At 34.7% G+C, this 16,134-nt stretch overlaps 1 protein-coding gene across 1 annotated transcript in view; it reads left to right on the forward strand.

Annotated features, from left to right (window-relative positions):
• Positions 1 to 16,134, forward strand: part of KIF18A (kinesin family member 18A) — an 87,174-nt gene that overhangs the window by 3,279 nt on the left and 67,761 nt on the right. Inside the window, exons 2-7 of the mRNA XM_059068613.2 lie at positions 5,462 to 5,834; positions 8,176 to 8,333; positions 11,298 to 11,402; positions 11,819 to 11,929; positions 12,989 to 13,186; positions 15,699 to 15,875. Coding sequence (XP_058924596.1) covers positions 5,510 to 5,834; positions 8,176 to 8,333; positions 11,298 to 11,402; positions 11,819 to 11,929; positions 12,989 to 13,186; positions 15,699 to 15,875 — 1,074 coding nt within the window. The 5' untranslated portion in view covers positions 5,462 to 5,509. The remainder of the gene's footprint in view (positions 1 to 5,461; positions 5,835 to 8,175; positions 8,334 to 11,297; positions 11,403 to 11,818; positions 11,930 to 12,988; positions 13,187 to 15,698; positions 15,876 to 16,134) is intronic.

Raw genomic sequence — 16,134 nt, forward strand, 5'->3', positions numbered from 1 at the left:
GAACCCACAGAAAATGGTAAGGAGTTGACATTTTATTCTTATGCTGGGAAGTCATTGGAGCAGGAGAACAAGATGAGGTCCATAACATGATCTGATTGCTTCTGAAGAAGGTATCAGTACATACAATCAATGAATTAAGTAAAATTTATTATACTTTCATATAATTTTTGATTTAATTGGCTTAAACTTTATCTAGAGAGAACAGTAGCTAGATATAAGATATAGATATTGACTTGCCTGTTCCACTTGGTTCATATTCACTTAGAACTATTGAAGAGAATTCGTTTTAACACCTCTTCATTAAACATAACAGAAGAATGAGCTTTTCTACGTAAGTCAGTCTCCCAGAAAATTGAATGTTACCCTTGTTAAGTGATAGTGTTTTACCCATCTTCAATGATTAACATAAAACATGATCTCACTTTCCTAATTTTGTAAAGAAATTGGGCACGTTATTTAACTTTTTGATGCCTCGGGGTCCTCATTGGAATTTCTTGTTATTGCCAACCATTGTACTCTACTGTGATATGTTGGTTCTCTTAGAGAAGTATATTACATGTTTACCTCTACTCTAAATGGATATATTGCTTTCTTGAATTCCATGTCTACTTTTTATAACTTATTAATTAATTTATTCATTAATCAAATGTTTGAGAACTTACTATATACCAGGCACGGTACAAGAGATAAGGAGGGATATAAAGGTAGAAGTGTACAGTCCTATTAGCTGTTACGTTTTGTCACATTCTAGTACACTTTTCTAATCATATGCAATAATCACAAAATTTAGAGCTAGAAAAGGACTTTAGATATCATATAGTCTAACCCTTTCATTTTATAGATTACCACTAAAGCCCTTCACTACTCTCTTTCATACTGTACTCTCTCTATACTAGACAAATACCTTTCTGTTATAATGAAAATGATGTTAGAAGTGTTTATCCTTAATGTTTTAGTCCCACCAATGAAATCCTACCAGCTTGCTTTTTTGATTCTATCAACAAATACCTCTTAAGAGTAGATATGACAAAATTGATCATAGTCTGTGATACTGTCTTCTGAATGGTCATCTGAAAAGAATTTTTGAATCAACACAGTATTGCACAGGTAAAAATATATTTAGGCTTTTCTTTTGCCACTTCTTAGTAAAAATGGTTAAGGATATCCTTTCTGGGTGCCTTATTCGGAATCAACTGGATGTCCATCTCTTTTACCTGGCCATGTTAGAAAAGAAAGCAGTCATCATGTTTTAATGTAGGAACAACCTTGTTAATCCCTGAAGACGTCAGTATATTTGAATATAATTGAGCAAATTTTTACATTCAGTAATTCCCACTTAACTTAAAATCAAATCTGAGCTCTATAGTCTGGCATTCAAATCTTCTAGATCCAGCCCCACCTTTATCCAGTTTAATCTTTTTAATACAGCGCTCTCCTTTCCCTTTTCTCTCCAGCTGCAGTCAGGACTGAACAAAGCTAAACTGAGCATCTCTTTAGATGCTCTAGATAGAATTACAATCATCTAAAACTAAACTGTTAAACAAAATGAGATTTAAGCAAATTCACCATGGAGCCAGTTATGTCCTCTGCACAAGCTGTTTCCTACCACAGGCTTTTGGACTTGCTGCAGGCAATACGCTTAACCAGAGAGCCACTTACTTGCTCAGTCACTCACTTCAGTCTCTGTAAAAAGTTATCCCACTTGACAAGCTTTTCACAACTACCCCATCTAAAATAGGAGCCCACACATACACTTCTGACCCTATCTATCCCAAGACCCAGAAAAATGCCTAGCACATAGAAGGCACTCAATAATATTTATTGAATGCATAACTAGTTTTCTTTCCTGAAATTTTTTTTTAACCTGGTTAACAAGTATATCCATCCTTCAGCTCTCAGTTCCAGTCATTCCTCTAGGAAGCTTTCTAAGAATATCAATCTCCTATTATAGTCTTAGGTAGCAAAGTTAACCTTTACCTGATAGCACTTGTCACAGTTACACCTGTGCATATTTGTGTCATTTTATCAATGTTTCCTCACTAAGCTGTATGTAATAATAGCAATAATAGCAGTACTAGCAAACACTTGTAATGCATACTCTGTGCCAGGCATTGTTCTAAGTGCTAATCCTCACAAGAACTCTATGAGGTAGGTATTATTGTTAATCACACTTTACAGATGAGGAAACTAAACCACAAGGGGGTTAAGTAACTTGCCCACTGTCACAGCCAATAAAGTAGTAGAACTGGGATTTTAACAGTTAACTTTATGAATTAATGATTAATTAATTAACAAGAGATACCTTCCAAGCTAAGATATGTTTTTTGTTTGTTTGTTTTATGTTTTTTATTTATTTACTTATTTATTTATTTATTTGGCTGAGTCGGGTGTTAGTTGCGGCACGAGGGACCTTCATTGTGGTGCGCAGGCTCTTTGTGGCAGCACGTGGACTTCTCTCTAGTTGTGGCACACGGGCTCCAGAGTGCGTCGCCTCTGTAGTTGCAGCACGCAGGCCCTCCAGTTGTGGTGCACAGGCTTAGTTGCCCCATGACATATGGGATCTTAGTTCCCCAGCCAGGGATCAAACTTGCATCCCTTGCATTGGAAGGTGGATTCTACCACTGGATCACCAGGGAAGTCCCCTAAGATCTGAAATAATCACCCAATGTTTTTTATATATGTTTTTTTAACCATTTCATTTGTGTGTATTTTATCTATCATTGGGGGAAAAAGTGTATCCATTAAAATCGAGGCATTTGTTGAATATTTCTAAAAGCTTTTAGAAATGTGTATAGAGGTTAGTTTTTGGTAATACAAAGAATGTGAGACTCTACTAGCCTTTAATAGACAGGAATCAGAAATGCTAAACATCCTCTAATACCTGGGACAGTTCCGAATAAGGAAGAATTGTCCTACCCAAAGTGCCAGTGATAAGCTCATTGGGAAACACTAAAAAGATGGACCAGTATCTTTGGGAAGAAGAGACAGGAAGGGGGGCAGATAAAGAAGAGAACTGGCATTTATTGAATGCCTTCATACACTTAATACTTGTTATCTCTCTCAGCCTTCACAACAGCTATTAGGTATTATTCCTTTTATAAAAATGAGAAACCTGAGACTCAGTGAGGCTAAGTAAGTTGTCCAAGGTCACAGAAGTGGGGTATAGGTACTCTGTGGGAGTTGTCTAGACAGAAGCTCAAGGATGAAGAAAGAGCGTAGTAGCAATTCATGTGGGACCTCACTGTTGGAATCCAAATGACTATCCTTTCCTCTTCAGTGTTCCAATTTGGGGAAAAAACAGAGTCCTAAAAAGGGGGTGCTGTGTCCAGTGTCTTTTGCTTTTAGATTGCTTTGGCCTTATTTGAATTCTTTCCAAACGTTTATGATTTTACGACATATTTTAGCTTTATCATTGTTGTTATTTCTTCCACTTTAGGAAACAAACAAAATATCTTCTTTTAACCCTTTCCCCCTCCACCCACACCATTTCTTTGCTTACTTTTGCAGTAGTACTTCCTATATTTGCTATCTGAGTCTTCATCTATTCAGGCCTTTGTCCTACCATTCCATTCCCCCAAAATTGCTCTTGTTTGTCTCCATGTTGCCAAATCCCCTGATTACTTCTTAGTAAGTACTTAACCTATTAGCAGTATTTAGCACAATTGATCATCCTCTTCTCCTTGATTTAAAAGTTCCCCCTAAATCTTAATGCCACGTTAAGCTTTAAAAACTTTGAAAAGCTTCAAATGGCATTAAGACTCTGAGGACAGCATTTACTTTCGTAACTTAGCTTTCAGCTGCCTTGACATCTCCACCCGGATGTTGATTAAAATTCTCAAATTCAAGATATCCAGAATGAACTCCTGATCTTCCCCGCAAAACCTGCTCTACCCTCAGATATTTCCATCTCAGTTGATGGCTGCTCTATTCTTCCAACACTCAGGCCAAGAACTTTGGAGTTATTCTTGAATCATTTCTCTCATTCCCCACATCTATCTATCAGGAAATTCTTTTGTCTTTACCTTTAGCATACATCCAAAATCTGACCACCACCCTGTTCTGAGTTGACAGCATCATCTCTTGTCTACATTACTTCAATGGCCCCACTAGTTTCTGTTTCCTAAAGTATGTCAGCAGTGAAAGTAATCAGATTATGTCACAATACAAAAAATTAAATGACATGCACATACAAAAACTTGATAAATCTCTGAAATATTAGTCAGACCCTGGGCTTCCACTTCAACTCAAACTTTGTAGCTAAACCATATAAAACCACAGGTATAGGCTACCCAAAAAGCTAGCTTTGATTTTTCACAAGGACTCTGATACTATTTTAGTTTGGATTACAGGAATGGACAAGAAAGGATCTCTCAGAATCATATTAAGGTAATGAAGGGAGAGCTTTGACTTATGAGCTATTTTTAATAAAAGTGATCTTGGCGGCAAATCTCTTGGCAGTGGAAATTGACACAACCAGGCTTATCTCTGCCTGTATCTCAGAGACCCATAGGGTTAAAAATAGTTCCAGGGATGTGTCAGTTAGCTAGCCCAGGTATGAAGGTGACAGAGATAGTATATTCCCCCAACTGTGTATTCAGAGATCCTAATCTCTGAATATAGATCCTAGTCCCTGCTCTATAGTGATGTAAGTTTAAGGTACATCAGTGACAACAGGTTCAAAAAGTATGGTCTGACTATATGACTACCTCACATAAAAACTAGAAAAGTAAGGATAAAATAAAGATCAACAATTTAGGAACCTCAAATATCCAGAAAATAATCTAGTATCGAAAAGTTAAGACCAAGAAAAAAAAAGAAAACCTTTTAGTATTCACTAATTTATTTAGTCATCAAGTATTTATAGTATCTACCATGTGCCAGGCACTGTTTTAGGCTTGGAACGCATTGATAAACAAAACAGATTTTTTTTAAATGCCCTTAAAGGGCTTATAGTTTAACTAGAAGAGAGAAAGTAGACAACACACATGCTAAATAAGTAAAAAAAATACCTATTCTATTAGGAGGTGGTGAGTGCTTTGGGAAAAAGTAGAACAGTATAAGGGCGATTAGGAATTGGGTTGGCAATTTTAATAAGGGTGGGCAGAAGGGGCAACATTTGGGCCAGGGCTTGAAAGAAGTGAAGGAGTTAGTCATGCAGTTATTGAGGAAAGCACTTTATGATAGAATGGCTAGCAGAAAGATCAAGATTGGGGCGCTTGGTGTGTTAGCTGAAATAGAGTGAGCAAAGAGGAAAGCAATAGGACATGAGGTGAAAAATGTAGGCCATTAACAGAACTTCAATTCTGAATAAGATAACCACTGGACGGTTTTGAACCAAGGACTTCCAGTAACATTTACCAGATGAGTGGAACAAAATTAACACCTTTCTTGATTTAATAAGTACTATATGCTAGTCATTTTGCATACAAGTAGAATTAATATTGATACTTTTTAATTTCAGATAAATATTCAACCATTCACATAAACAAAGGAATCAAGATAATCAACAATGTCTGTCACTGAGGAAGACCTGTGTCATCACATGAAAGTAGCTGTTCGTGTGCGTCCTGAGAACACAAAAGAAAAGGCATCTGGATTCCATAAAGTGGTCCATGTTGTAGATAAGCATATTCTAGTTTTTGATCCCAAGCAAGAAGAAATCAGTTTTTTCCATGGAAAGAAAACTATAAATCGAGATATTACAAAGAGACAAAATAAGGACCTTAAATTTGTATTCGATGCTGTTTTTGACGAAACTTCAACTCAATTGGAAGTTTTTGAACACACTACTAAGCCAATTCTTCGTAGTTTTTTGAATGGATATAATTGCACAGGTAATTTTTCAGTTGGGATTTAATGTTTCCATCTGATTTCAGTTTTATATTAAAACAGACATCTACTTGACCCTTTCTTCTAAATATAATCAATTTTAATGTGCTTGTTTGCTAAAAATTCTTTAGTAGTTCACTGTAAATATAGATTTTCTTTGAAATTTAGTCATCATATATAACATATATCATTTGTGAAACTTTTCCTGGGTCTTGCTTTGGTTCCTATAGATGGTCATCCTTTCAATTTCTTATGTTTTAAAACCATGTGCTTCTGATAATTTATGCCAGATTTCTCACAATTTGTATTCATAAATATTCCCAATGTTCACCTATACAACTGTCTATCCATGGGGAATAGTGGGACATTTCTGAACATTTGACAATTTCTTCATAGCACCATTTTTTCTTTGTAGTACCTTGAAGTAAAAATTTTTAAAGCCCATGTTGAGTATCATGAGTATCATGCTGTTTTAAAATATCTTCAGCCCAAAAAAGCATCTTTAGTGCTCTCGATAGACCTATAATAATTTGCCTTTCAAAATGGCTGTTGATTTCCTAGAAAGAGATCTCCAAAATGCCAGTTAATTGAATGCTTACCAGGCACTGCATACCATTATTAATATCTTATTTTCGTAGTTACGATAATTTATGGCATTTTCTTTAAGACACCCCAAAACTGTTACATGTTTACTGTCTTTCACTGACTCATTCACTTTATTACAGAAGATTTAGCCTCTAGGTCAGGCAAGAATGGAATGTGGTTTATTGATTAGACCTGGTTTGATTCTCATTTTTAAGCAGATATTCTTTTCCTCATTCATGAAACTTCATATTGTCTCTAGAGAGTTAAAAAATTTCTCTTGACTCCAAATGAAAAAATCTCTACCAAAGTAATACTGAATCTTTGGTTTTCTCTTGGTTTTACCTTATATTATCCAGCTATCTTAAGACTTCTTGATGTACTACTAGCTTATATAAAATAGAACAAAATGAAACATGAATCAGTTTAATCCATTCTACTGAAAAGTATTTTTGTAGTTTGTTAATGAACTTAGCAGAGAGATTTAACCTATAAAAATAATTCTTAAAGACTTATTGCATAACTGAATATTATGTTGGGTATTTGCAATATGTAATTCAGAGTGGTTTTTTTCCTTTGTTTTTTGCATTTGAAGAAATGCATCACTGTTCTATTATACTGGATAGAGTCTTGAAAACAAAGTAATTTGCCTAAAACAAAAATTTTAAAAGGAATTTTATAAATGGCCTTTTATCTGGAATTCAGCAAACTTGTATTGAGTACCTGCTTTGTGCCAAGTCACTTGCTAGGTGGGAAGGATACATAGCCTCCACTTTGGTGGAGCTCACAGTTAGAAATACGGTATGATACATGCTAGAGTAAAAGGATATAAGCATACACTGAGGGCTCAAATGAGAGAGTAGCCACTTCAGCCTAAGACAGTTAGGAAAGGCACAGGAAAGTGACTTTTGTGCTGAATATTTAGTGCAGGTAGAAGTTTTCCAGCTGGATTAAGTAGAGGAACTCTCCAGGACAAAGGCAATGGACTCAAAAAGGAGCAGTACATGTGGAGAACTTCAGATAATCTAGTATGCCAAAGCACAGCAAGGAAGAAATAGTCTGGAGAGATATGCAGGGATCTTCCCTTAGAGTCACTAGTAATATTTCTAGGTGAAGATTTGAACTTTCTCATATGGGACTGTGGAACAATTAAGAAGGTTTAACATATTCATATTTCGTTTTCTTAAAAACAACTGTACAAATTCTAAGGGATTTGTTAAAGAAGATTGAGACTAATAGGTAGGGAGACTGATAATCGATTAAAATTTGTGATTGTTGTCGAAGAAAGGGAGCATGTCGGGGCGGTTGGGTGAGTGGAGGTACCATTCATCAATAGAGAATATAGGAGTAAGTAAGAGTAGACTTGTGCTGAAATTGCCAGGATTTAAAAATAAGACTAGGGGGCTTCCCTGGTGGCGCAGTGGTTGAGAGTCCGCCTGCCGGTGCAGGGGACGCGGGTTCGTGCCCCGGTCTGGGAGGATCCCACGTGCCGCGGAGCCACTGGGCCCGTGAGCCATGGCCGCTGGGTCTGCGCGTCCGGAGCCTGTGCTCTGCAGCGGGAGAGGCCACAACGGTGAGAGGCCTGCGTACCACAAAAATAAATAAATAAATAAATAAAAATAAAAATAAAAATAAATTAATTTGGATCTGTTGGATTTAAAGTTACTGTTCAGGATATCCAGATGGAAGTATTCACTAGACAGTAGATACAGTAATGTTATACGTCATAACAAAGAGCTTTGATCCTTTTTCATAAAAACTCAGTACTTGCATATGGTGCCACTGGAGCTGGGAAGACCCACACAATGCTAGGATCAGCTGCTGAACCTGGAGTGATGTATCAAACAATGTTAGACCTTTACAAATCCATGGATGAGATTAAAGAAGAGAAAGTATGTAGTACCGCAGTTTCTTATCTGGAGGTAAGTTGGCAATATCATTCTTTAGATTAATCCACAGTATTGAGAAATCTTTTTTTAAGAAGTTCCATGGTCCATTCAAATTATTCTATCATGGAGAAATTTTCTATGAATGTATAAAATCATTACAATTCCTAGTCTGAGGTATTTGTTGTGGATCTTACTCTTTTTCTGTTAAGCATTTTATTTTGCCATAACTTCTGACTTATGCAGAAGTAGCAAGATTAGTACAAAGAACTTCCAGATACCCTTCATCCAAATTCCCAATATGTTAACATTTTACTACCTTTGCTTTCTCTCTGTGTGTGTATGCATTTTTTTTTAACTGTTTAAGTTACAGACTTGTAAAAACAGGAAATTTCTTAAATAACCACTGAATAGTAATCAATATCAGGAAATTAACAGTGATATACACCTTTATCTAATCTATAGACCTTAATGAGATTTTGCTAATTGTTCTAATAATGCCCTTTATTGAAAAGAAAAGCTAAGATCGCAGATGGCATTCATTTGCAGTTCATCTGTTTAGTCCCCTTAATCTGGATTTTTTTTTTCTCTCTGTATTTTATGTTGCTGTTGTAAAACTTTTAGTTTGGATTTGTCATGATTACATTCAGGTCATGCCCTGGCAGGAACACCACAGAAGTGATGATGAGTTCTTCTTATAAAACATATCAAGAGGCTTATGCAATTAGTTAGTCCTATTACTGGCTATGTTAACTGATCAGTTTCATTATGCTGGTGTCTGCAAAGTTTTTCCACTGTAAAGGTACTACTTTACACTTTATAATTAATAAGTAACTTGTAGGGAAACAATGTAAATATCCTCTGACCCCTCAAACTTTAATTTGTTAGTTTTAGCATCCACTGATGATTCATGCCTGAATCAATTACTATCATGATGACAGATGATACTGATTTTTAAATTCCATCATTTCTTCTACATTTATTCATTGGCTTTCTGCTATAAGGAAGAGCGTTCCCTTTCCTCTACTCTATCAATGTAGACTTATGGATTCTTAACGTTATTCAGTAGATTATAATCCCTTTCTCTAAGCAATTTTTGTATGCTCAAATTGTGCCAGATTTGGCTAGGTGGGGCTCCTTCATGCTGTCTCTTGTGTTTTTTTGACATACCCCATCATTCTTTGAGACCTCCTAACCTCTTAATAGCTGACATTCGACAAATCATAACTAAGTGACTGGCACTCTAACTTTGTGTTCAGGTAGTGTTTTAGAAACCAGTGCAGAAATGTAAATCCCTGATTTTACTGCCTATTTATTTGTGATGTCAGAGAGTGAATTTCTAGTTTTTACTGCTCTTGTTGACATGTTATTGTTTGGTTTCTATTGAGATAGTTTCTTCACATTTCAAAAATTGATCAAGATTATGTTGCTAAAAATTTTCTTGTCAGTCTATAGAACTTGGTGATAAAAGAGAAGTAAAACTCATTTTCTATAGTTACGTATTGAAAAGAATTGTTCTGAACTTAATCAGGAAGAGACCATGGCAGGATTCATTACTTCTTCCTTAGATCCTTTTATAGCTGGGAGAATTTTGAAGTTTGATTATTTTTATAATGTTTTTAATTGTTTTTCCTTTTTTTTAATCTGCTTTCATTTTATTAATGGTAAGGCAATATCTAATCTAACGGTTTTCCACTCAGGCTGTACACCAAAATTGGCTATGGGGCTTTTTAAAAATAGACATGCTTAGGCCTCACCCCCTGGACATTTTAATTTAATAGGTCTGGATTGTGGCTGAGGCATCTGTGTATTTTAAAAACTCCCGGGTGATCTTTATGCATAGACCAGCTTGAGAGTAATTGTCTAATTATATATTTTGTATGATTGAAGTGGATAAGGGGAATCATTTAAAAAGTGACTGTTGCTTATCAGAAGAATAAGAACCAAAAAAATTATCTCTTCATATCATCATTTTACTACTTCTAAGAATTTATTACATTTAAAAATGGTTATCATTCATTGTAGAAAATTATACAAGCAATGAATTATCTCTGTGAGCTATTTATTAGAACATGGATATGACTTACACAAAGTAATTCTTAAAGACAATTTTATATGTGTTTTTTAATCTTATCATATATGTGTAATTGTCATTTTGTTGGCATGTAGAAAACTTAGTATCTTTAGTAAATTCATAAAATCAAGTCAATTGTATTATTACTGTAAGTTATTTACAGAAATTACTAAAAAAAAAAATTGCCAGAGATTTAAAACACAGATGTGTATCCAGTCCATGCAGTAGAGTGAGGATATCAGGCTCTGATCCCTGCTCTGATATGAATGCTACATCTTCTTGTTCTCATGCTATCCTATTATCTTTGTGACTGTGAACCTGGACAAATCACTTAAACTCTTAGGGCCTCAGTTTCCTCATAATTCAAATTGGGGGGGTGGGGTCCCATTATGGAATTATCATTATGCGTTAAACTTAATGTAATTGAAGGATAAATGAAATAAATGTCATTTATCTTTGAGTATGGGTTTTCTTTAACTTTTAAACTCTAAAATTTAAAAAGTTTGGATTACTTGGACATCATGAAACAATAAATATCTTCTCCAGTAAGAACCATGGTACTTCCATATAACTTACATTTCAGATTCACTAGAGTTTCCTAAGACCATATATTTCCAGGAAATAGGAAAAGACAATTCCAGCTATCCTATTTCTGTTTCACTGTAGTCATCAAATTGGGAATTATGGGAGGAGGGTATAATGACTCCACCTTTAAATTTTAAGTTCAAGTGCTGGTAATCAAACTCTTCCATTTTCTCAGATGTTAGGAAAGTAATAGCAATCAGTGTGTGATAGAAGGGGTGAGATGAATGGAAATGAGCTGCTACTTCTCTAATATAACCTTAAATCAGCAATGTGTGCATATTTGTGTGATGCTATTGCTATTGTTTCATCATCAATGCTAAAGGAGTTCTTTTTATTTTTAGGTATATAATGAACAGATTCGTGACCTCTTAGTAAATTCAGGGCCACTTGCTGTCCGGGAAGATGCCCAAAAAGGGGTGGTTGTTCAGGGACTAACTTTACATCAGGTATGTTTATAAACTTCTTTTTGGCTTGTTCAAATAGCAAGTATGGTTATTTAGCCATTTACTTATTATAAAATAATCAGGGTATGTCTATAGTCTTGTTTTGTTTTCCTTTGAAATAATCAGATGGGCTTTTCTTTTAAAAATCTACTTGAACATTTAATATAGTATATTATTCTGCTTAATATATTTATATTTTATCTCCTCAGAGAGATTAGGTTTTATCTTTTTTTTTCATATAGCACCAAAGTACTAAGCAAAGGATACACGGTCAATATTTAATGGGATTTAATTTATGGAAAATATTTTCTTACTTTTTATTTTACCTTTAAAAGTCTTCTTGCTTGTTGATGGCTTATTAAAAATTTTAAAGATCAATTGTTAATTTGTATATTTTTCTTCTACTTCAACTTCTTTAGCCCAAATCCTCAGAGGAAATTTTACAGTTATTGGATAATGGAAACAAAAACAGGACACAGCATCCCACTGATATGAATGCTACATCTTCTCGTTCTCATGCTGTTTTCCAGGTAACAGGTCACTAGACTACAGCTCTTAAAATTGAATTTAAAATAAATGAAGCCAAATTTATGAATGGTAATTTTCACACATATGAAAATATCTCTTCATCTGTGGACTTCTCTACTTCTCAGCACTTCCTTTACTTTGCAGCTTTGAGAAGATTCTATCAAGAATATTTAGAATTGAGATGATGTAAGTTAGATGTAAATTTTTACCTGTGTGGAAATATGATAATAAAGTGGTAGTATTAGAGGTTTTGTTTCCTTTTCTTTAATTGGTGAAAATATTTAATCTTTACAAAAGATAGTCTTATATTCAGAGCAGACTTTCTCTTTATAGATCTAGATTTACAGAACCAATAAATTGGGGAGATACTGATTCACTTTTTAAAAGATTTCACCATAGTGACCATGTAAGTAGTTGCATTCCTTAAGGAAGTGTGTGATTCAGTTGATACAGTGCTTTTTAGGAATACTATTCTAGAAAAACCTAAAGTATAAGTTAGTAGTTATTATTTGTAGTTTCTAGTTCTGTTAAAATTCAAGTGATTATACAGCGTTATTCTGGATTATGCTTTGTGGAACTCATCTAATAGAAAGAAATTGTTATAGTTGAAAGAATTCAAATCAGAGGAAACCAAGTCATTCAGAAAGTCTCTAGTCCACAAAATTTTATTAATCTTTTCTCTTCTTACCACTGCCTCTTCATTTATCAGTAATCTTGAGAGAAATCTTTATCGGGGACATTGAGATTTCCCTAAAATGTCTTAGACCTTGCTTTTAAGGGTTACCAGAATACAAGTGGCAGTTGTTTTGACCTTCTATCAAGCCAGGAGTTATTTGCCCTCTAGTGCACATATAGGAAGTCTTTTCATTTTCAAATTTTTCTCAGCTTTGGTAATTACTTCTGGTACTCTTGGATATCAGCCAGTCAAGTTATACCTTGTTCAGTATGTCTTTAAAATAAAAATAATTGATTTCATGCTCTTTTAAAAATAAAGTGTATTTCTCTTTTAATTTTGTTAAATCTAATCCTCATTTTCCCTATTCTCCTATAATTTCAAAAAGATTTATTTGAGACAACAAGATAAAACAGCAAGTATCAATCAAAATGTCCGAATTGCCAAGATGTCACTCATTGACCTGGCAGGGTCTGAAAGAGCCAGTTCTACCAGTGCTAAAGGGACCCGGTTTATAGAAGGCACAAATATTAATCGATCACTTTTAGCTCTTGGGAATGTTATCAATGCCTTAGCAGATACTAAGGTAGGTACTATATGTTTATTTAAGTATTTTGAAATACTGAAATATGTATATTTCCCAGAAAGATATTATTTAATATAACTGTATTAAAGATCTATTATAAATCAAATTTCAAGAATGTAGCAATAAGGCTTACATAAAGAGCAAAGACCTCAGAGAACCTAGTATATCAAATAAAGCTATGGGGGTTTTTTTTGTTTGTTTTTTATAAATTTATTTTTTTATTTTTGTCTGCATTGGGTCTTTGCTGTGCACAGGCTTTCTCTAGTTGTGGCAAGCGGGGGCTACTCTTCGTTGCAGTACGCGGGCTTCTCACTGCAGTGGCTTTTCTTGTTGTGGAGCACATGCTCTAGGCGTGTGGGCTTCAGTAGTTGTGGCACACAGGCTCAGTAGCTGTGGCTCATGGGCTCAGTAATTGTGGCTCGTGGCCTCTAGAGCTCAGGCTCAGTAGTTGTGGCACACGGGCTTAGTTGCTCTGCGGCATGTGGGATCTTCCCAGACCAGGGATAGAATCCCCTGCGTTGGCAGGCAGATTCTTCACCACTGCACCACCAGGGAAGTCCCTGTTTGTTTTGTTTTTTAACTTCTAGCTTTATAATCAGAATTTGTTGAATGAAAAGTATTGAATATCAGATTGATAGTTAATATTTTATTATACCTTCTCATCATTTATTTTGAATTTGATTTTTTTTAATGACCATTTAATGATCACTACACAATAAGCATGATAATTGAATTGGCATGAAAACAAAAAACACATTTTAGAAAAACTAAACTCTGGTCTGGTTAGTATTTTATATATATACTATAAAATTGGTGTAAATATTAAAGAGAGTTGATTTTTCTTAAAGAGGAAGAGGAGTTAAAGTGTAATTAAATTACCTAATAGGATAATGTTTGCTAGATGCTTCCGGGGCATTAAAAAAAGTTTACATCTACTTTATGCCAGAAGTGTTTACAGGAACACAGCATATTTGATAACTTCTGTATTTGTAAAAATGACTTCCTTTTTTCAAAGTTAAAATATAATAATTTAAGTTCAATCCAGGCTCAGAAGCTTTAGGAAAATTACTGTTAAACTGTTCAAAATGTTGCAATTTGATAAAGTATAAAGTACATTAAAATGATTTGGGGGCTTCCCTGGTGGCGCAGTGGTTGAGAGTCCGCCTGCCGAAGCAGGGGAAGCGGGTTCGTGCCCCGGTCCGGGAGGATCCCACGTGCCGCGGAGCTGCTGGGCCCGTGAGCCATGGCCGCTGAGCCTGCGCGTCCGGAGCCTGTGCTTCGCAACGGGAGAAGCCACAACAGTGAGAGGCCCGCGTACCGCAAAAAAAAAAAAAAAAAAATGATTTGGGAAGTCTTTTTTTAAAAGGGCAAGTTTCTGAAATCACATGAATATTACAGAAGCAAAATATATTTTGTATTCTAAGTTAAAATCTCAAAACATGTAAGCAGATAGCATGGTATAGAGACTAATTTCCTAAACTTCAGCCATTCATAGTATTTTTTCCATGTACTGACTAAATTTTTAGTAATTGACTCCTGTTGAGTCATTTATTAGTCAGTGTTTAATGCATGTCTTTTACATGCAAAATCAATTCAAGTAGCACCAGCTGTGCACATTCCACACTGTTTGGGAAAGACTGCTATGGTGGAAAGCATAGTACTACTGGGAGTTGGGAGACTGTTTCTAACTCTGTGGATTACCAGCCATGTGACCTGAGGCAAGTCATGTCACTTTTTGCTTAGCTTCATTTTCCTCTTCTGTAATATGAAAGATTTACATTGGATAGCATAAGGTTGTTTTTAGCTTAACATTACACTGCTCTGTTTCTATATGGAAGTGGTAGTGTTTGGAAAATTTTTTACTTTAAAATCAGAACTGTATCTTTTAAGTAAAAGAAAACCTAGAAAACTTAAGTTCTCTTAGAACTGTGGTAGTGCTTTCAGATAAATATCTGTAAGATAATAATTATAATTAATTTTATATTCATGTTAGATGGTAATTGAAAGAGAGAAGTAGCTCTATGCCATACAGAATTCTTACTATGCCTCTAGTATATTTCTCTAGGGCATATATTACTTTTGTATTTTAATTTATTTTTAAAAAATGGAGATTTTTTAAAATAACCATTTTGTTTTTTAATAGTTTTAGATACAGGATAGTTGGTAAGATAATACAGGAAACTTTTATTAAATATACCCCACACTCAGTTTCCTCTATTGTTAACATCTCACATTAATACAGTACACTTATCACAACTAATGAAACAATACTGATATTTTATGATTAACTAAAGTTCATACTTAATCAGATAGAGATGTAATCTTTTAATGGGAAATTTGTTTTATTTATTCACTGAATAGTTCCATAAGATTCATTATCATCATTTCGGTCACCAATTATATCATAAGTCTGGGCAAAGTTGAGCAGTGCTTAAATTCTTATAGTGAAATGGTAGCAGGTTTACATTTGAATGTGGAAAATGACATAAGAATTCTTTTTTTGTTCTTTTAGAGAAAGAATCAGCATATTCCTTACAGAAATAGTAAGCTCACTCGCTTGTTAAAGGATTCTCTTGGAGGAAACTGTCAAACTATAATGATAGCTGCTGTTAGTCCTTCCTCTGTATTCTACGATGACACCTATAACACTCTTAAGTATGCTAACCGTGCAAAGGACATTAAATCTTCTGTAAGTGTGTTTACTCTGCCTTTGTTGTAAGAGTACTGGGTGCATTTTTCTCTTTTTTATACTTCTATCAAAAGATGAATTAGAGATGTACTTCTACTAATGAGTTAGGAATCAGGGCTAGAAATGTCTTTACTAATCTGGTTAATTGAGCATTCACTGGGACAATTAAACCATTAAGCATCTTGATTACATATATAATAAATACTATTATTTAGTCTTTTGGAGAGCTAGGATGTTTTAGTGACTTTCTTTCTAACCT

The sequence above is a fragment of the Kogia breviceps genome, chromosome 7, assembly GCF_026419965.1.
Source record: "Kogia breviceps isolate mKogBre1 chromosome 7, mKogBre1 haplotype 1, whole genome shotgun sequence".
Taxonomy (NCBI): domain Eukaryota; kingdom Metazoa; phylum Chordata; class Mammalia; order Artiodactyla; family Physeteridae; genus Kogia; species Kogia breviceps.